Source organism: Lipotes vexillifer, unplaced genomic scaffold (genome assembly GCF_000442215.2).
Source record: "Lipotes vexillifer unplaced genomic scaffold, Lipotes_vexillifer_v1.1 scaffold21, whole genome shotgun sequence".
NCBI classification, from domain to species: domain Eukaryota; kingdom Metazoa; phylum Chordata; class Mammalia; order Artiodactyla; family Lipotidae; genus Lipotes; species Lipotes vexillifer.
In genome coordinates this window covers 2,842,213-2,863,992 of record NW_006774065.1, presented here as the reverse complement: position 1 = coordinate 2,863,992, position 21,780 = coordinate 2,842,213, and the positions used below count along the sequence as shown (strand labels likewise).

At 47.3% G+C, this 21,780-nt stretch overlaps 1 protein-coding gene and 1 non-coding gene across 2 annotated transcripts in view; both read left to right on the top strand.

The window, feature by feature from the left end:
• The window catches only part of CFAP251 (cilia and flagella associated protein 251), a 65,516-nt gene extending 45,079 nt beyond the window's left edge, over positions 1–20,437 (top strand). The window contains exons 18-22 of the mRNA XM_007448745.1: positions 2,639–2,729; positions 2,940–3,083; positions 17,677–17,905; positions 19,010–19,111; positions 20,301–20,437. Coding sequence (XP_007448807.1) covers positions 2,639–2,729; positions 2,940–3,083; positions 17,677–17,905; positions 19,010–19,111; positions 20,301–20,437 — 703 coding nt within the window. The remainder of the gene's footprint in view (positions 1–2,638; positions 2,730–2,939; positions 3,084–17,676; positions 17,906–19,009; positions 19,112–20,300) is intronic.
• On the top strand, positions 13,122–13,194 carry TRNAE-UUC (transfer RNA glutamic acid (anticodon UUC)). The gene has a single exon. It is a non-coding gene; the product is annotated as a tRNA-Glu (tRNA).
• Positions 20,438–21,780: the final 1,343 nt, after the last annotated feature.

Genomic DNA, 21,780 nt, shown 5'->3' with positions numbered 1-21,780 from the left:
CCGGGGCACGAACCCGTGTCCCCTGCATCGGCAGGCGGACTCTCAATCACTGCGCCACCAGGGAAGCCCCCCGCCTTTTGTTGTTGTTGCTGTTGTTGCTAACATGAAAGCCTTTGTTTTTAATTTGGTTGATACACATTTGACAAAATATTTTAGAATAAAATAATCCATGAACAGGCACAAGGTATTTACAGTAACAACTGTGAAAAACAAAACTGACGTATTCTTAAACAGTAAAGTCTATTTATAAATTTTTTTGTCGTAAATCCGGAAGACTTTCAGTTCTGCTCATTACCCTGGTCTGAAGCCCCGACAGATGGTGTGTAAGGCCCAGGAGTAGGAGGTGCAACTCTAACACATTTGGCAAGTAAGGACCATCTGTTGGTTTGAGCTCACGGGGAAGTGAAGGGCCAGATCTTGGGGTTAGGTGCCCTTTCTCCTCCCCCTGCTTTCCCTCCTCCCCCTCCCCCTCCCCTCCCCCTCAGGGCTGGGGAAGCCCACGCTGACCTTCATCCCCCAAGCTCTGCCTATGCCCCTTCATGGCACTCTTGCCCCTCCCCCTCCCCCTTCTCCCCTAGGGAGCGTTTACTGGGCTCTTGCTGTATGCTGGTTGCAGTGCTCACTGTTTCTTGGGCTTTAGCTCATTCCCCACAGCACTGAGTATATTTCTGGGCACACACACAGTAGGTTTTCAATAAATGTACCTCCATCTTGTGGCCCAAGATGGGGCTGGGAGGCCCCAATGACCTCTTTTTTTGTGGCAAGCATTAGAACCCAACTTAGAAAGGGGAAGTTACGAGCGGGTCCTGGGGTCTCAGGTCACCGCACTGCAGGGAGAGCAGGCCAGCCCGCCCTCAGCATTTGCTCTCAGCTCGCCTCTGCTGTTGCTGTCACTCTCTGCAGAGCTGGATTTCGTCACTCAGTGGGAACTCGGCCACTGACAGTCCCCAGATTTCACACCAGAGAGAGGGAGTGTCTTGCCCCAGCTCTGGTGGGACAAGCCCAGCCCTGTCCCTCTGGCTCTCAGGTCAGCTGAGCTGACGGTGGCCAGGAAGCAGGGGACATGGTGTAGTCCTGACTGCTGGAGGGCTGTTCCCAGAGAATCCAGAGCTCTGTGAGCCTGTCCCCTGGGGCCTTCCTGGTGGTGACAGGCTCCTCCATGTCACTTGGGCCTTTACCTGGCCCTGCTTCAGAATCAAATGGCCATTAGTGGCCTCATTGCCCTCAGAGCCTGTTGGGAATGGGCCTGGGCCTGGCCTGGAGGCCACAGAGCGGGAGCCCTCTCAGCTGGACACCTGCCTCGATGGGTAATATCAGAGCCAAGAGCCAGGTGAAGCCAGGGCCCTACTGGAGACAGTCCTCAGGCCCACCTGGACCCCAGGCCCACCTGGAGAGTACACCAGCTCCATGGACCTCACGCAGCCTGCTTGGGTGGGGCTTGTGCGGGGCTGTGACAAGAGGACCGAGGACTGTTTTGTGGCTGACTCTTGCAGGAGAGCTGTAGGTGCACCTCAACACCCAGTTCAACAGTAATCATAGTCCTGAGCCAGGCCCTGGGCTTTCCATGTATTGTCTGATGTGTCCCCACAGCCATCCTGTGACGTAGGCACTGTTGGCATCCCTGTTGTACAGATCTGGAAACTAGCTCCAAGGGGTTCAGTGATCTGCCCAAGCAATGGAGTAATGTGCTGGGGCTGGGATTCACATCAACCCCACACCTCAACAAAGATTCATCACAGGAGAAAAATAAAGGGCTTCATGTGGAATCCTTTCTGTGCATTCACTTTAATTTTCACAACATTCCCCTGAGGCAGACCCTGTAATTATTTCCATTTTACAGAATAGGAAGCTGAGGCCCTGAGTGGTTAAGTCACTTGCCCATGATCACACTGCTTGCAAGTGGCAGAGCCAGGGCTCACAGGCATGTCCCTTTGACTCCAGCTTCTGTACACATAACCACTTCCCCGCCATGGTCTGCACAAAGGGTGTCTTAATAACCCTAGAAAGAGGCTAATGGTCTGATTAGCCAAAATCCAGTTAGTGGATTATTAAGATGATTTCATATTATTATTAGCATTTTGTATGAGGTAAAGTCAGCCTCATACAAAAAGTAGGTTTTCTTACCACTTAAAGGGCCTATTTTTGGAAAAATCTGACCCTATGTTAGAGAGCAGAGGGCTATTTTTATCTGACTGGCATGGGCCCCTTGCGGCCTCCAGAGTTTTTATGGAAGCAATTAGCGACGGCCATCCACCTGTGCCACGTCCCATTCTTCTGGCTCTGGTCACATGCAGATCTAAAGTTACAGGAGGGCCGCTGGGGAGACTGTGGACTCACCACCCTCCCTCCCTCCCTCCCCCCAGAGATTGCAGACAAATTGCCAGGCGTCTGCCCTGTCATCCACGAGAGAATATCATCGTCATTAAAGCGGGTGCCCTGTACCACCGGGTTCCACACTTGAAATTGAATTTTCCATTTGCAGCTTCATTTTGGAGGGAATTTACTTAACGAGTTTACAGAGACCCTAATCGTATCCTCGCTGTAATACCCTTCGGAGGTCCGCAGCTGGGCAGCCTTGCGGTGCATTGTGTTCCTGACTGACTGCTGGCTAAGAGCGATGTTTCTCTCATTGTTCTAGGGCCCTGGAGGCAGCAGTTTCTCTTGGGGGCGAAAACCTGACCCCATTCTATGGTCTGGTGTCTGGTGGCAGGGAAGGAAAATTCTACAGGGTAACTATCCTCAGAGTAAACGCTTCCTGGTAACATCTAGTTAAGTCTGTAAAACAGATGTGCCCGGGGTTAACCTTCTTGCTTTTTGCCAAAGCTGTTTTCCCCACTGAGCTTAAAATGTACTTTCTAGAAAATGTCCTTGAAGTCTAAATGGCTGCTTCAGACTTAAGCCAAAAATGCATGTTGTGTTTCCACTTTATTTCCACATAGGAGCTGGAAGACTATTTTTACTATTCTCAGCTCCGTAGTCAAGGTATTGATACAATGGAGACCAGAAAGGTGTCGGAACACATCTGCCTGTCGGAGCTTCCTTTTGTCATGAGAGCAATTGGTTTTTACCCTTCGGAAGAGAAGGTAGGTAGAATGAAAACAAGAACAGCCGTGCCATGTGTTATTTATAAAAACGACCTCAGGGAGCAATCATTATAGGTCAAAGTAAAAATTTAACACTATTCTTACATAAATGGATCAGAAAGGAGGTCCTGGGCATAGCAGGTGCACTGCTTAGAAACAGACTTGCCATAAAGATATTCTTGTAAGGCGGATCCCTTACCAGAGTTTGATGTTGGTAAGAGCATGGCTTTGGAATTAGACAGAAGGCCCCTAGCTGCATGAGGACCAGCCTCATCCAGTTCAAAGAGTTGATGCCCACATAGCACTTGGCACAGAGTAGGCTACGTAGGAAGAGCTCAGTAAATGCTCGCTGTTGTGATCCTTTCCCTGTAGTTGCCATTCACCTGGCCTGTGTGAATGGGCTGCTTCTGCGAGGTAGGTGCTCGTCCTGGGCTGCGGGTGGAGCTCAGGAGATGCAGCCGCTCCTCAGAGCCTCGTAGCACAGCCCAGCTGTAAGGGGCTCCCAGCAGGGACCAGAGGAAATGGTCCTCGTGGAAACTGTGGCTTAAAGTGCAACTGATTGGGTTTTCTTACTGGAAATGCTAACACATTCTCATCGTAGAAAGTTTGGAAAAGATACACAAGTGGAATGAAGAAAATAATTACCTATAATCCCAGTACACAGAGACAACAGTTATTGGTATCTTCCTGGATTGATTTATATATAATACATATATATATATATATATATACATACATACATAATTTTAAAAAAAACTAATGGGTACCATATTGAATATATATTTTTATCCTATATTTTCACTTGATATTATGTAATACGCACTTCCCATTTCATTAACAATTCTCTGAAAACTTGATTTATAAAGGATATAGCTTAATTTTAAAACTTTGTCTGATTTAGAAAATAGACCTGTAAAGAAGAAAATAGAAATGACTCAGAGGTAATCATTATTAACATTTTGGTGGACTTCCTTCTATTGTTTTATGTTTAGATACAGATAAACAAAGAATTGTCATTATATGGTGTATATAGGTATATATCTCAACATTTACAGAGTATGTGTGTATGTATATGTATACGTGTATAGCAACATTCTCAGTAACTGTTGTTTTGTGAGCATGTGAAAATTCCTCGATAATATGCTTTTTACCCCTGGCTTTATTAAGATATAATTGACATATAACATTGTGTGCATTTAAGATATTCAATATAGTGATTTTATATACGTATATATTAAAAAATCATTACCACAGTATGGTTAGTTAACACATCCATCCCCTTGCATAGTTACAATTTTTTGTATGTGATGAGAACTTTAAAAATCAACTATGTTAGCAACTTTCAAATATACTGTACTGTATTGTTAACTAGAGCCCCCATGCTGTACCTTACATCCCCAGGACATGTGTATCTTATAATTGAGAGTTTGTACCCTTTGACCACTTTTCACCCATTTCTCCTACTCCCCACGCCCTGCCCCTGGCAACCACCAGTCTGTTTCTGTTTCTATGAGTTTGTTTTTTTGTTTTTGTTTTTGTTTTTTGCGGTACGTGGGCCTCTCACTGTTGTGGCCTCTCCTGTTGCGGAGCACAGGCTCCGGACGCGCAGACTCAGCGGCCGTGGCTCATGGGCCCAGCCGCTCCGCGGCATGTGGGATCTTCCCGGACCGGGGCATGAACCCGTGTCCCCTGCATTGGCAGGCAGACTCTCAACCACTGCGCCACCAGGGAAGCCCTCTTGTTCTTGATAAAAGCCATTCTGACAGGTGTGAGGTGATAGCTCATTGTGGTTTTGATTTGCATTTCCCTTATGGTTAGTGATGTGAGTACCTTTTCATGTACTTATTGATCATTTGAATATCTTCTTTAGAAAAATGTCTATTCAGGTCTTCTGCCCATTTTTTAAGTGGGTTATTTGGCTTTTTGCTATTGGTTATGAGTCCCTTCTGTATTTTAGATATCAACCCCTTATCAGATATGTGGTTTGCAAATATTTCCTCCCATTCTGTAGGTTGCTTTTTCATTTTGTCGATCGTTTCTTTTGCTGTGCAGAAGCTTTTCTTTTCTTTCTTTCTTTTTTTTTTTTTTTGCGGTACGCAGGCCTCTCACTGCTGTGGCCTCTCCCGTTGCAGAGCACAGGCCCCGGATGCACAGGCTCAGCGGCCATGGCCCACGGGCCCAGCCGCTCCGCAGCATGTGGGATCCTCCCGGACCGGGGCACGAACCCGCGTCCCCTGCATCGGCAGGCGGACTCTCAACCACTGTGCCACCAGGGAAGCCCTGTGCAGAAGCTTTTTGGTTTGCTATAGACAACATGCTTTTGAAAGGCTGTATACTCAGTTGATCCATTCCCCAGTTGACAGACACATAGGTTGTCTGAAGTATTTTGGCTGTCAGAGACATGGCTGTGATGCACATCTCTGTGTATGGTTTTTGCATACTTCTCTGATTATTTTCCTGGGTCAGATTCCTAGAAATAGAATTACTGGGTCAGAGAATATGAACTTTAAGGCCCATTGCCAAATAGTTTTCCAGAAATGTAGCATTTTGCAGCTCACCATCAAACATACATAACTCCTGAAACCCAGCTAAGACTCAATGTTTACATTAGGTGTCTGAGCACATTTTAGTGATGTGAGCTGTGGTCCCAGTCATTTCCCTTGGCTTCAGTGGCCTACCCAGAATCACCTTTTCTTGGGTGCTCCAAATATGACTGGAAGGTGACTTTTATTCTCCAAGTAGCATCTGGAGAAGTGAGTTTTCAGAGCCCATAAACCCAGCTGAGTCTTGAATGAGTACCTTAAAAACATCAGGGGGACTTCCCTGGTGGTGCAGTGGTTAAGAAGCCACCTGCCAGTGCAGGGAACACTGGTTCGAGCCCTGGTCCGGGAAGATCCCACATGCCGCAGAGCAACTAAGCCCGTGCACCACAACTGCTGAGCCTGCGCTCTACAGCCCACAAGCCAAAACTGCTGAGCCCCCGTACCACAACTACTGAAGGCCACGTGCTCTAGAGCCCGTGCTCTGCAACAAGAGAAGCCACAGCAATGAGAAGCCTGCTCACCGCAACGAAGAGTAACTCCCGCTCGCTGCAACTAGAGAAAGCCTGCGTGCAGCAGCAAAGACCCAACGCAGCCAAAAAAAAAAAAAAGTCAGGGATTCTTTAAGCTCCTCAAAAGGTCTTTTGACCAGTGTTCATTTTGTAAAAGTATATGGTCAGAAACAGAAGCAACTACCCGCAAAGTTTGTGCAACCCACATAAAAGTGTTCCCTAGAGCTGTGTTTCTAAAGCATGTTCCTTAGAACATTATTTCCCAAACTGGCAACCTGCAACAGAATTACCTGGAGCATTTATTAAAAAATCAGATTCCTGGGCCCCATCCCAGATCTGGCCAATCAGAATCTCAGTGTATGGGGCCTGGGAGTCTGCATTTTCCACTTTGCCCCTTACCTGGTAGTCCAGCCGAGAAGAGGCCCTCCTCCACAGTGCCTCACAGACTCAGTTGCTACCTGCAGTGTCTAAGGATCATATTCATATGAAACTCACCAAAATGCCATCATGGGGGCTTCCCTCGTGGCTTAGTGGTTGAGAGTCCGCCTGCCGATGCAGGGGACACGGGTTTGTGCCCCGGTCCGCGAAGGTCCCACGTGCCGCGGAGCGGCTGGGCCCTTGAGCCGTGGCTTACTTCACTCTGTATGACAGTCTCTAGGTCCATCCACATCACTACAAATGAAAAAAAAAAAAAAAAAAAAAAAAAAATGCCATCATGGGCCATATGTCTCACATTTCCTGTAAGCACTCAGGAGCCTCTCTCTGATGGCTGCAGATCCAAGCCATCCTACTAGGGAAGCAGCACTGGGTAACGGTTGGGAGCACAGGTTCCTGGGTCAGGTGGCTCTGGGTTTGACTCCTGACTATAACCACTTGCCAGCTGTGAGACTTGGTCAAGTTTCTGAACCTCTGTAAGCCTCAGTCTCCTCATCTGTAGAATGGGGCTAATAGTAGTACCCAGCCCCTGGACTTATTGTGACGATTAAATGAGTATCTGTTTAGTACAGTACAGGGCACATGTTAAATGTTTGAGAAAACACCATCCAGTATTATTACCTCCACCATCCATCCTATCCTCGTCTCTGGATGTGTGATTATAAAAGGCCTTTAAATGAATGTCTCTCTGACCCTGTGGATCTTTGTTTACAATACCCTCTCTAAAATCCGTTTTTTATTTTCTTGATTTGTCTGGTAAAGAGACTTTATGTAAATGGCCGAAAGTCATCAAACTGATGGTAGCCTTGTCACTCAGGATTCTTGATTGTAAACCCTGGGCCCGTGTAAATGTGTCCTCTGCAGTCCTGCTTTGTCGATAAGGGAATTCTGGGTGTCTGTCCGTTGTGACTGCCACCCACCTGCCACACGAACCACTGGAGAAGGAGAGCGGCACAGAGTGGCTGTGGCTTTTCTGCTCCCTCTACAAGTCAGAAGTGTAAGTACCAAAGCCGCACTCCATTGTCCTATCATTGGCCAAAAATAATAAGGCTTAACAACCTACCGAAATCTTGCTGATGCGTAAAAAGTACCCAGAGGGACTTCCCTGGTGGTCCAGTGGTTAGGTCTCGCTGCTTTCACTGCCAAGGGCCCCGGTTCAATCCCTGGTTGGGGAACTAAGATCCCACAAGCCACGCAGCGTGGCCAAATGAGAGGCCCGTAGGGTGGGAAAAAAAAAAAAAAAAAAAAAAAAAGTACCCAGAAAAAAAGGTTAGTCTGCAACAAATGTTATAAAGTGACATGGAATATTATTTTACCCACATTAAAATGGTCACTGCAAGGTTGTCACTGACGACTGTTGTGTCTCCCACCACCACCAGCTGCTAAAAAGAGGTTTCAGTGCCCCACTCAGTGTCTTCATAAATCCCCTGGAGTCCAGGGTTTTTAATCCACTTAAAAAATAAATTTACTCTTTGGAGATGTTTTCTGAAGGCCCCCGATCCAGATGTGGCCACATCCGAGTGCAAACACTGTTTGCTGATGAATTAGTTTATATCTGAAGCTCCGAGGGGAGAACTTTTTGATCTCTAGTTTCTGTCAGATTTATAGTGATTTTAATAAAAATGTTTTCGGGACTGTGAAACTTTTAAACCCAGGCTTCGTCATGGTTAATGAAACATTTCCTATTAAGATGCAGCTGTTCCCCCTCCCCCGAGAAGTGGCATGAAGAAGTGTGTGCTGCTGATAAGAGTATTTTCACACTTGGTTACTTGAAAGACTTAGAAACACAGACTCAAGCCAGCCCCCCAAGGCTCTACATTATTTATATTTTTCTTACGTCATTTTAACTGCCTTGGGGATTTGAATCTAGTCAGTGTGGTAGATTGAAGCCAAATTATACAAGAATGTAACCCTCCCCAAAGAACCCCTAACCATTCCCATCTTCTGCAGAACACAGCCAAAGAGGTGAGGTGGGCTGCTCTTTCAAATCTTCATTTTTTTAAAAAAGAAAGATCTGCAATGTTTATAATGTTATAAACCCTAAGTTTGGGTTCCTAAGTTAGGGCTCTTCACAGTTTGTATAGCTGATTTCACATACGAGAAAGTTTCATCTTCCACCACCTCTACAGATATATTTTTCCCTCCGGGACTTCGGAATATCGTGTTGGGGCCAGGCCTGTGCGTCAGGTGTGTTCCCTGGTCACTTGTGGCTATGTTTCTATTTAGCTTGCAGAGCGTTATAGATTTTTGATAGGTTTTTGCAATGAATTAACAGCAGTTCGACCACTTAGTTCTATAAATTAAGGCCAATCCTGGCAGAGAGGTGTGTACCCAGCAAGAGCTCACATTGTGGAGGCTCAGCAAATCTTGGTCGGATGAGTAAACGAATGAACGATATGCTCACCAGTCATGTTTGACTGCAAAAACAATAAGGAAGATAGAATCCCTGACATTATTGTTTGATCTCAGAGTAATTAATAGTAACCCTAACTGTTTGGTATATTCGGCAGCTTTAGCCTTGTTTAGGAGGGTTTGGAGAGGAAATAATCACTTAACTTTTTAAACGTGCTTACCTTTGGACCCAGCAATTCTGCTTTTAGGAGTGTATCCCACAGGGAAACTCAGACAAGTGTAAAACGGTGATGTACTGCAGGATAGTTTATAATAGTGAAAAATTAAAACAACCTTAAGGTCCGTTGATAGGAGATGGGGTAAATCAAGTAAGGCACACCTACACTTAGTAGTTATTAAACAGTGAAATTGACCTATGATTCTTTTCTTTCTGTTCTCTTCTTTTTTTTATTCTTTAATTTTATTTATTTGGCTGCGTCGGGTCTTAGCTACAGCGCACGGGCTCTTTGTTGCTGTGCGCGGGCTTCTCTCTAGCTGTGGCACACGGGCTCCAGAGCGCGTGGGCTCAGTAGTTGCAGCGCATGGACTTAGCTGTCCCGTAGCATGTGGGATCTTCGTTCCCCGACCAGCGATCGAACCCACGTCCCCCGTATTGGAAGGCGGACTCTTAACCACTGGACCCCCAGGGAAGTCCCTGACCTATGATTCTTGACTCAGAAAGAATGTGCTGGTTTTGTTGTTAAAGGACAAAAAGCAAGTTGCAAAACAGTATGTAAAGCATGACCTCACTTCATTAACAATAATATATAGATCTCATATATGCCTAGCAAAACTGAAAGAACTTCATCCAAACCCTTAATGACACTGACCTCTGAGGCACGGGATCCGTGAGAGCTTTTACTCTCTACTTTCTACGTATCACCCCCGTCAGCTGGGGCCTCTGGTACCAGCTGGAACCCAGCCCTGGCTCCCACCCATAGTCTGAGTTCGGGGCTGCCCTGGGGGCTTGTGCTCTCCTGGCCTCGGGGCTCCCCCGTGTGCGTGTGCACACTCCAGGTCATTCCAGACGTGACGCTCAGCATCTTCCTCCTTTTCCACAAAAACAGAAAGCCCATCCGCACAAGACAACTTCCCTGGAACACTGGGAATCACCAGAAGGATTCACACATAACCGCATTCCGCAGCCGTTTACCTAAAGCTCCTCATTAGACCTTCTCCCCAGTGCCAGTGACCACCCCCAGGGGGGCTTCCTTGCTGGTCTGGACCCCCAGCGAGCTCTGCTCCCCCTCTTCCTTCCCTGAGGAGCACCCCCTCCTGTCCCTCTGCTGCTCGTGCCAGTTCAGCTCTTAGCTTCTGTTTCCACATCTGCAGTGTGAGCCCATCTCTAGGGTTTACAAATGAAAAGACTTCCCATTTAGCCGCATCCACTCTCCTTAGAAGACCGTCGTGGCTGTAAATTGCCGGGGAGAGGGGAGGCTCATACATACATTTCTGTAGAATTTAATTTTTCTTAACTACAAGCGATAGCTTGTATTGCTTTTGTATTCAGAACAAAACCCAGAAAGATAAACGAACAAATCCTCCCCAAGCCTTGTGTACTAATCTTTGTGGCTAAACCGCTGTCTCAGCTGGGACGGAGGGAGCATAGCCAGGTGGCACAGCCGCCTGCCATAGCAGGAGGAGAAATTTGAGCCAACCGTCGTGGGCACAGTTTCTGCTCTGATGAAGACCCCAAGGGAGTTTGGAAGTTTGCACTTTGAAGAAAGGTCCTCAGTGGGTTGGGTTTGTTCTAAAGCATAAATATCAGGCGGTGGTTCCATCCTCAAAGTGAGAGAAATGGCCCACTGCTGTCGGGAGGCCTTCCTGGTCCACTGAGAGCCCTGTGCCAGGGAGCATTGCTGTCGCCACACTTACAGCATCTAAAGAAAGAAATACTAAAATGCTGCGCGGCCACTAAAAAGGAATGCAGCTGATGATATCAGTAACACCAACAGTGGCAACAGCAGACCAGCCCTTCTCGCTTGAGCGCTCGCTGAGAGCCAAGGACCGTGCCAGCCCCCCTTGCGTTTAGTCCTCACAGCAAGCAGATGCTCTTATCATCTCCATTTTACCAACCAGGACAGTGAGGCTTAGGGGGATGAGGAAGCTTGCACGGCCACTCAGGGCCGCGGTCTGTACCCCAGCTGGCTGGTCTTAGTGCAAACAAAAGTCAGGACATCAAACACTGGCTATTGCTGAGGGTTGGGGAATGATAGAGCACTTTACTTCTATTCCTTACATCTCCAGTGTTTGCATTTTTTATAACAAGCACATATTCATCTTTACTGCTTTTATGATGATAAAAGAATAGATCATAGTCATGGTGAAAATTACATTTTTAAAAACTGATGGGATTTGCTTTGTTACTTGCCTTTGCCATTGCTTCACCTCTGTATTATATATATATATATATATATATATATATATTTTTTTTTTTTTTGGCCTCACCATGAAGCATATGGGATCTTAGTTCCCCGACCAAGGATCAAACTTGCACCCCCTGCATTGGAAGTGTGGAGTCTTAACCGCCTGACCGCCAAGGAAGTCCCTATTTTTCTTCCTTTTGTTATTATTACTATTATTATTTTTGGCCACGCCTCATGGCTTGCGGGATCTCCCCTGACCAAGGCAGTGAAAACGCAGAACCCTAGCCACAAGACCACCGGGCAGCTCCCTATTTTTCTTCCTTTTAATCAACTTTATTGAGATATATCACATATCATACAATTCACCTATTTAAAGTGAGTCAGTGGCTTTTAGTATGTTCACAGGGTTGTGCAACCATCACCACTATCGAATCCTAGAACATGTTTATCACCCTAAAAAGAAACACTGTACCCATTAGCCGTCACTTCCCATCCCCCCTCCCCAGCCCCTGGCATCCACTAGTCTACTTCCTGTCTCCGGATTTGCCTCTTCTGGGCATTTCATATAGATGGAATAATGTGATGTGCGATCGTTTGTGTCTGGCTTCTTTCACTGTTTTCAAGGTGCATCCACGTTGTAGCATAATCAGTACTTCACTCCTTTTTCTAGAGGAGTAAAGAGAAGAGAAGCCACTGCGGTGGCTTCTCTTGTTGCGGAGCTCGGGCTCTAGGCGCATGGGCTTCAGTAGTTGTGGCACGCGGGCTCAGTAGTTGTGGCACGCGGGCTCCAGAGCGCAGGCTCAGTAGTGTGGCGCACGGGCTTATCTGTTCCGCGGCATGTGGGATCTTCCTGGACCAGGGCTCAAACCCATGTCCCCTGCATTGGCAGGCGGCTTCTTAACCACTGCGCCACGAGGGAATTCTGTCATTCAGATTTTAAAACCTTTTAAAGCATTCACCTGGGGTGGGGAAGAATCCCCGGAAGTGCTTGCAGCCTGGGCCCCATGAGGGGCTGGGTGGAGGTCACCATAAAGGGCGCTGGGAATGGTGGTGTTGTCATCTCTGAGGCTTCCCCCGGCTGGCAGACAGCAGGGAGAGAGCACTGTGGCCCAGCACCAATGGCTGGCCTTCTCCTGGGTCGGTGTCCAGCGGGCAGGACCTGATGGGAGGCAGGTGTTGTGCAGATAGTTACTGGAGTGGGGGGCAGTTGTGAGTGACAGAGTGATGCGCCAACAGCAGAGGCATCTCCAGCCCTGGAAGCTGCTGCCCAGCCCCTCCTTCCCCGCCCCAGGTCAGTGCGAAACGCCGCCGTGATGGGCCACACGGAGTGGGTGTGAGGAGAATAGGATGCTGTGAGGAAAGACTGTCTCCTCATTTGCCAGGGACAGTCTAGAGAGCACTAGGTGTGTCTAAGGAGGAGGGAGAGTCCTTCCAGCCTGCGAGTCTATGAAACTATCACAGAAGAAACCGACCCGCACCAGGAGCCCGTTTATAAAGACGAGGAATGGCGCCAGTTCAAGTGTATCATGGTCCTCTCCGTTTAACAGGGAGGTTATAAAACTTAATTATAAGACACAATTCTAAGGCCATCAGTGGCTTCCTGTGGCTGACAACAGGATCGCAAACCCAAAGGCCTATGGGGAGAATGACAGTGGCAGGAGTAAAGCAGTCCTGGGCCAGGGGACCCTGGCCTTCCAAGGACAGGCCACCCTCACGTCTTGGGGCCTGGGCAATGGTACCAGCAGAGGTCCAGGGGCCGACTGTGTAAATGTTTAAAAGTTATAAATCAGGAATTCTCTGGTGGCCCAGTGGTTAGGGCTCTGCGCTTTCACTGCCGAGGGCCCTGGTTCAATCCCTGGCTGGGGACCTAAGATCCTACAAGTTGCATGGCGCGCGGCCAAAAAAAAAAGTTATAACTCAAATGACAAGCTGTTGAATAGATACTCGACCTCGACAGTTCTACCATTTTAAAAAAATTTTAATTAATTAATTTTTGGCTGTGTTGGGTCTCGTTGTTGCGCACAGGCTTTCTCTAGTTGTGGCGAGCGGGGGCTACTCTTCATTGCGGTTCACGGGCTTCTTGCTGCGGTGGCTTCTCTTGTTGCAGAGCACGGGCTCTACGCGTGCGCGGGCTTCAGTAGTTGTGGCTCGTGGGCTCGGTAGTTGTGGCTCACGGGCTCAGTAGTTGTGGCTCACGGGCTCTAGAGCGCAGGCTCGGTAGTTGTGGCGCCCAGGCTTAGTTGCTCCGCGGCATGTGGGATCTTCGCGGACCAGGGCTCGAACCCATGTCCCCTGCCTTGGCAGGAGGATTCCTAACCACTGCGCCGCCAGGGAAGCCCCCCTTTTTTGAGTTTTAAGAGAACTTCTTCCATGGCCTCGTTGTGCCCACGGTGCTTCATTCATTCAGTAAACGTTTCTCTGGGCCCCCACGACGTGCCGGGCTCTGAGCAAAGCTGCTGTGGAAATAGAGATGAACACTATTGCTACAACTTAATGGAGGAGACAGATGTGGGCCTGAAGAATTAGAATATGCCTCACAGCTGCCACCCACCATTACTCTGTGATGAAAATCACAAGCCGGGTGCTGATTCTTTTTGGCATGAGCATCACCTCCACTAGCCGTGGTGGTGTAAGAGCTGGTTGTCAAAGCTGTGGCCCCCAGACCAGCAGCCTGTGTTTTTGTTTCTTTTGTTTTTTTTGCGGTACGCGGGCCTCTCACCGCTGTGGCCTCTCCCGTTGCGGAGCACAGGCTCTGGACGTGCAGGCTCAGCGGCCATGGCTCACGGGCCCAGCCGCTCCGCGGCATGTGGGATCCTCCCGGACTGGGGCATGAACCCGCATCCCCTGCATCAGCAGGCGGACTCTCAACCACTGCGCCACCAGAGAAGCCCCAGCAGTCTGTGTTTTAAGGGGCCCTCCTGCTCATGTTGATGCCTGATAAAGTTTGAGATCCCCTGCCTTAAAGCCATACTTCTCAACCTTGGCCACACATTCATATCCCCTGGGGAGCTTTTAAAAACTATGACTGCTTATACTCCACCCCAGAACAATTAAATCAGGATCTCTGGGAATGGGGCCGAGGCCTTAGAATGTTTAAAGCTCCCTGGGTGAATCAAATGAACCACTGCCTTAGTGGATGACAGGCCGGCGTGAGAATGCCAATAAGAGGCCGGGCTGCGCCAGCCAGAGCGCTCTGGGCGACCGCGGGGCCTGGGAAGGCTCTGGGCATTCCATTCGGGCTCCGAGGTTCCTCTCCCAGGCACGAACCTCGTTTAGACACGTAGCAGCACCTGCCTCTTCAACTAACACAGAGTAGGCTCGGGAAAGAAATGTCATGATGCTGAAGCTGCCAGCTCTCTGCTTGTTAAGCAGTGATCTTTGGTCAGTCATTTGGGGAAAGAGAGTAAGAGGTGAATCACCTACAGAGCGGTTTGTGCCAAGAATGTTCCCTGAGATCTTTGGAACGCTCCGGGTATGAGTAACTCCAGGCACTTTTGGATTCCTTTTTTATCCTCTTTGGGTTAGTCTATTTCTGAATTGAGTTTGAATCGTATATTGTGTTTGTAAAGTACACATGTCATTTACATTATAATTTATGTATTTATAAATTATAATTTATGTTATAATTACATGCATTGTAATTAGCAAGGGCATAGGAAGTATAATAATCACAAGAACAATTACTGCCAGTTGAGTGCTGACTGTGTTAGGCACTGTGTCAGCACTTTACGTACATTGTCACAGTAAACGTCAGATCAGCCCACTGCAAATGGTTTACCATATTACTCCCTTTTTCAAGACAGGAAACTGAGGATAAGGAATGTTAAGTTACTAACCCAAAGTCATATAGAAAATGGCAGAACCAGGTTTTGAACCTAGGTCTGCCATCAGAGATCGTAGTGTTAGCCCCAATCTCCTTTGGCTCATAGTAGGTGGTAGCACATGCATATACTAATAGTATTAAAATCATATAGTAGAATCTGTAAATAACATATGCTACTGGATAGTTTTATTTATACACAAAATTGTACATAATTTAACGTGCAGTTGTACATAATATAAACTCAATAAATGCTGTATATGAAAATGTTACCAATTAGAGCTACTTGCGTAGTACCAATTATCGTTCGTTTGTATCCGTAACCAATGATGTTATATCTAAAGACCATTCCTGAAATGTTGCATTGAGGATATATGGCTTCTTTGAAAATATTAGGCGATTACTAAGATACAGTGTAAAAAGGGGAAAAGCAGGATACAAAAAAGGATATACACACGTACCAGTTTTGCAAAAAAAAAATAGACACATGTGTTTTATATGCATGGGAAAAAGTGGAAGGAAGGTACCCCAGATCTTTCACAGAAATGATGGTTGGACTGAAAGAGGTTTGTATTTTCTTCTTGATACTTGGGGCAAGACCAAGACACTAGGATGTTCCAGACAGGCTAATATATGGCATTGCTTCAAACTGGTGCTCTTTCCATTTTTGTTCTACATTTATTTAGTGGACAGGGAGAAAATGGCTACCTGTTGATAAATGTTGTGTACAAATAGAGATTCTCTTCCTGATTCATTCCTACAGACCAAAAAAGTTCAGGTTCTGGGGGAAAAAAATTATTTCCCACTTTTCTGTGGCTCTTATTCTTTCTCTCTCTCTCTCTTTCTCTCTGTAAAATTCAAAACCCTGCAATTTGGAGGGACACATATTAGTTTCAAATGTAGACACTAAAATAAATTACTCATTTCTAGCCCTTTGTCAGGCATGGTTCAGGTTTCTGAATTTTAGCCGGCTGCAGTGTGCGTGATACAAAAATACACAGAGAAGGCTGATGGCAGTGAGGAGTGGTTTTGTTTGTTTCTGTGCTCTATTTCTCTCCTCCTTGCATTTTGCCAGTTACGCAAGGAGCCCTGTGTGGAGACCTGCATTAACTGGCACCACATTTCCATTTGAATCCACAGACATGTCAGCACTCTGCTCATTCTAGGAAATTTGGAAAGTACGCCAAGAGTGACTTTCCAAATCAGAAAGCAGCCCTCACAGAATGAGTTGGGAACTGTTCCCTTTTCTTATGTTTCTGGGAGAGTTTGTGGGGGATTGGTATTCGTTAAATATTTGGTAGAATTCACCAATGAAGCCATCTGGTCCTTGGTTTCTCTTTGCGGAAGCTGTAAAGTTACTAATTCAATCTATTTACTTGTTATAGGTCTGTTTAGATTTTCTCTTTCTTCTTGAGTCAGTTTTGGTCATTTGTATCTTTCTAGGAATTTGTCCATTTCACCTAAGTTATCTGATTTGTTGGCATATAATTGCTCATACTCTTTTTAATCTCTGTAAGATTGGTACTGGTATTCCCTCTTTCATTCCTGATTTTAATAATTTGAGTCTTTTTTTTTTCTGGGTCAGTCTCGCTTAAGACTTGCCAACTGTGTTGATATTTTCAATGAATGATGGCTTCTTAGGTCTTCATTTTAAAAATTATATCACAAAAGTTGTATGTATGTTACATAGAATCTTTTGAGTATATAAAACCTTGCAGGATAAAGATGGAAAAGAAAGAAAGGAAAAAAAGAATCATGGTGCAGTTAGTTGCCTTAAACTTACCACAGCCTTAGGTCCTGTATTTGAGTTTCACACTGAATTATTTGCTTGTTCATCTAAACTAATTTCTAAATTCTTCAGGATTCCATCTTTTAAATGAAACTAGTATCTTCTTCACAAAGCAAGGATGTAGTAGATACACTTAGGTGAAAAGTGAAGAAATGAAACACTGTTCATGCCGATGCTAATAGTATTGACCAGTTGGACAGTGGATCAAAGCTGCTGTAAAATTTAGTACCACAAAGTGGGTGGCTTCACACAACAGGAGTTTCTTCTCTCATGGAAGTCTGAAGTCAAGGTGTCAGCAGGGTCATGCTCTCTATGAAACAGATAGAGGATAATGTGTGTCCTCGCCTCTTCTAGCTTCTGCAGTTACCATCAATCCTTGATGTTCCTTGGCTTAAGCTGTATCCCTCCAACCACTGCCTCAGCCATCACGTGTCCATCTTGGCCCTGAATGTCTCTTTCCTCTTTTTATGAGGATACCGGTCATGTTGTATGAAAGGCCCACCCTCCTCCAATACAACCTCATCTTAACTAATGACATCTGTCCTAAGGGACTGAGGGACTGGGGGTTAGGACTTCAGCCTATCTTTCTTTGGAGGGGGTATACAGTCAATTCATAACATACATGTTCTAAGCTAACGGTGAACATTTGTCTGTTACTCTCCAATTCTTAGAAGTCTATCAAAGTGTCTTTTCTGCTTACCATGGTCTTTTTTTTTTTTCCCCCTAAACCTCTTTCCTAGATTGAAGATATGTTTAACGAAATCAGATTTAGTGAGTATGTGGACACTGGAAAACTAATTGACAAAATCAACCTACCGGATTTCTTCAAAGTTTACCTTAATCACAGGCCACCCTTCGGTAACACCATGAGTGGCATCCAGCGGAGCTTTGACATTCTTGGTTTTACCAATTCAAACGGAAAGAAAGCTATTCGCAGAGAGGATTTTCTGAAACTGCTTCAAACCAAAGGTAAATACCTAAATAGGTATATCTCGTAACACCCCTGAGCCATTCCCACTGGAGAGAACCGAGCTGGGAGACAGACCACCCCCCGGCATCTCTGATTTGACTGGACTTCAGCCGCGAGGATGCCGCTTACTGACCCACGTGGCTGGCAAACACCGGGTAAAGGGAAGGATGCCGGGAACCAGAAGGATGCAGTTTATGTTCCAACTTCCTGGAGCTGCAAGATTCAGGGTCTTCACTCGTAAAGCAGGAATACAAGTGCCAGCCATCAACCTCCCAGAGCTACTATGAGACTGGGTTGCATTTGTGAAATAAAACCACACCAAAGTAAAACTTTTCATTTTTACCTATTCTTTTCCTCATCGTACTTTTTTTGGTAATACATTTATTTATTTATTTTTGGCTGCGCTGGGTCTTTGTTGCTGCGCTCGGGCTTTCTCTAGTTGCGGCAAGCGGGGGCTACTGTTCGTTGTGGTGCGCGGGCTTCTCTCTTTGTTGCAGTGCGTGGGCTTCTCATTGCAGTGGCTTCTCATTGCGGAGCACAGGCTCTAGGCGTGTGGGCTTCTGTAGTTGTGGCACGTGGCCTCAGTAGTTGTGGCTTATGGCCTCTAGAGCGCAGGCTCAGTAGTTGTGGCGCACAGGCTTAGTTGCTCCGCAGCATGTGGGATCTTCCCGGATCAGGGCTCAAACCCATGTCCCCTGCATTGGCAGGCGGATTCTTAGCCACTGCGCCACCAGGGAAGTCCTTCCTCATCGTTTTATGTGAGGAAGTCAAGTAGCCCTTTTCTCTGGGCGATTATTTCATCTTAGCCAAACTGGTGCTTCTAATGTGAGGGGATTTGAAATGAAGCTAAGCACAGTCTTTATCAGAGTGCTGTCTTCTTTCTCTGCACAAGCCCCAACACAGCCCCCTGGGTTGGAGTCCCATTTTTAGCACCATATAAGGAAGTCTATGTGACAGTAACATAGGACTCCCTAGAATGTTTTTGTGTCTCAAAGAAACAGTGGAATCATTCTCTTGAAGACCTCAGAATGATGATGCTAAACTCTGACGTGAGGCTCAGTCCCACGAGCTGAACAGCCTCCTTTTCCCTTTGTGATGCCCAGGTGAGCACATGACGGAAGAGGAGATGTCTGACTGCTTCGCTACACTGTTCGGACTGAATCCTGAGGGCTGGAAATCCGAGCCCGCAGCCTCTTCTGTCAAAGGTACTACAGTGGGCTCTGTCTGGACACGTAGCTGAGGTGCACTAGTTTGTTGGCGACTTAAGTGCATTTATGTCTTCTGACGGCGCAAGCCACTCTCCTTCATACCACGCACACAACAAAGCAAATCTGTTGGGAACGCAACATGAATAAGCTATAAAAAGACCAGGGAGTGGTGGTCATGTCTAAGAGATGAAAGCTTTTGTTCTTGTGCTCCGTCCCTCCTTCGTGTCTCCCAGCCTTGTTTCTTCCCTTTATTCCCCCGATCCAGTCCTCGTCTTTCCAGCTTGGGTAGGCGAATCCTGGCCACTAGTAGAGGATACAGTTCGGAAGCTCTTTCAGAAGAGGTATCGTCAGGAGAGCCTTGGATGAGGAGAGGGCAGGGACTCGGCAGGCAGGCACGAGCCCGACTTCACGCTGCCAGAGCTTGAACATCTTTAAAGATCATCCTGGGACTCCCCTGGCAGTCCAGTGGTTAGGACTCCGCGCTTCCACTGCAGGGGGCGTGGGTTCGATCCCTGGTCGGGGAACTAAGATCCCGCGTGCTGTGCAGTGTGGCCAAAAAAAAAAAAAATCCTCCTCTCCTTTCCTGTCTGAGGATTTCCCACCTCCTTCTTTTAGCTCACTGACCCCCTTGTGCTGGAACGTGTCCATGGACAACCCCGAGTGCTGCCCTGCTGCCCCCATGGGGTCGGGAGCAAAGACTCCTCACCAGGCTTCCTTCTCCCTCTCCTTCTGTTGTCTGTTCCCAATTTCAAATTGAACAGAGTTCCTAACACAGATAGTTCTAGACTCCAGGAGCTGATTGGTCATTTCCAACCCGCAAGCTCCTCTACGCCATTCCTCGTGTACCTGGGATCTCAGAATGTAACTTTCCCAATTGTTTTATATACACACACATGTATACAGTGTTCCTAAGTGTCTCAAAACAGTAAAATCAATGATGCCTTGTAGTTGAGGCTTTCCAATGAAGTGTGCAGAGTTTTGGGTAACAGTGCTCCAAACCCAAACCACAAAGGAGGGATTTTAACTAGTTTCCACCCAAAGGTTTCCACGGAATCAGGGCCAAATCCCAGCACAAAGCTCCTCTCACTTTTGTTTAGTATCATCTCCTCATATTTTTGGAAAATGCTTCTGAGTTAGAAACCTAATTGTTATGAAGGCATTTGCTTTCTTTTCTTGTTGGGTTTAGGTTCAGAAATTTGCTCTGAAGAAGAACTTCCAGACGAAATCACTGCAGAAATATTCACGACTCAAATTCTTGGCCTAACCATTTCCCGAGCTTCTGGACAAGATCCCACGGTCAGTGAAGTTGAAAGGAGTGCCTGAAGCACAAAGGACTTTGCGCGTGTGTGGTTTTTCCACAAGGCACTGCTTTTCCCGCATTTCCCTACCCCTACTCTAATCTTCAGAACGTTTAGACATTAAAAGCAAATTTCTCTTAAGCAGTGGAATTCACAACGTTGGGCATTCCACTGTTTCTGAAATAGAAAAGTGGGTGGAGGCAAGAAAAACGATGGCGGCTGGATGGAAAGGGTGTCTGGAGACCCTGGCTGCCATTCTCATGCCTAATCCACGGCAGTGCTGCCTGGAGGGGGTTTGGACAGGACGAGAAGGTGGCGAGGTCCTCGGGGGCAGAGGGGGCCTCATCCAGCAGCAGGCCTTCCTTGTGGCAAGTGTGGCCTTATTTCTATCCCCTCAAGTGGCACCTGGACCCTTAGCCTAATGTGGTCTGATATGGGTCATCCCAGCCTGCTATTAGGCTGGGGTGGGGGCGTAGGGTGCTCTGGGCTCCCAAGAGCCCCGGCTTGTGGCTTCTTATGAGCAAAACCCCTGAGCAGTTGTGTGCGACCGTTATGAAGAGCATCCCTGGCCATGCTTAACGCCGGTGGCACCTGCCAGAGAGAATGCAGAACAGCAGCCCCGGAGCCGTGTGTGTACTGCAGCTGGACCAGAAACGGCTGGCCTGCCTCCCCGGGGCAGAGCTCAGCAGACGGGAGCCGCCCCCTCACACAGCGCACGCGCCACACAGGCCAGTGTGGTTGATTCGCAGCCTTGAACTCCGCTGGGCCGCAGAACGCACGGCGGGCAAAAGCAGTTCCCAGGCTCGGCTCTGCGGGATGTTGAGGGAACGTGACTAAGGCTTCAGCAGCATTCTGACCTTGAAGATAGGGTACCCTCGTCATATAAACAGATGGAAGTTATGGTCTGATTTTTAAGAGTTTTGTCCTCAGTTAGGAGGTCTCACTCAGGCAAATGGGCCAAAGGTTATTCTCCACACATGCTTTGTCCGACACACCCCCCGGCCAGTACCAGCTCCTTCCCCGGAGAAACCAGCCTTTGAGATGATGTTTCTGACCCCCGGAGCAGGGGTCTGTGTGAGAGAAACAGAGCGGCTGCAGCACCCTCCTCCAGGCACAGAGTCCCCTGCGTGGCGGCCGTTTGGAAACCTGGCTCTGTGGGTCCTTGGGACAGCCTGGAACACAGAACCGAGCCGTATCCCCCACCCCGGCTGTGTCACCACAGCCTCGGGACAGCTGGCGCCCGCTCGTCACACTGTATACCTCCAGGGCTTTGCAACCTGGTTTACATTTGGTTCTTTTTGAAAAACACAAAAAGAAAAACAAGCTTTGTGAATCAGCTTTGCAGCTGCTAAGGGCTTAGGAGAGACA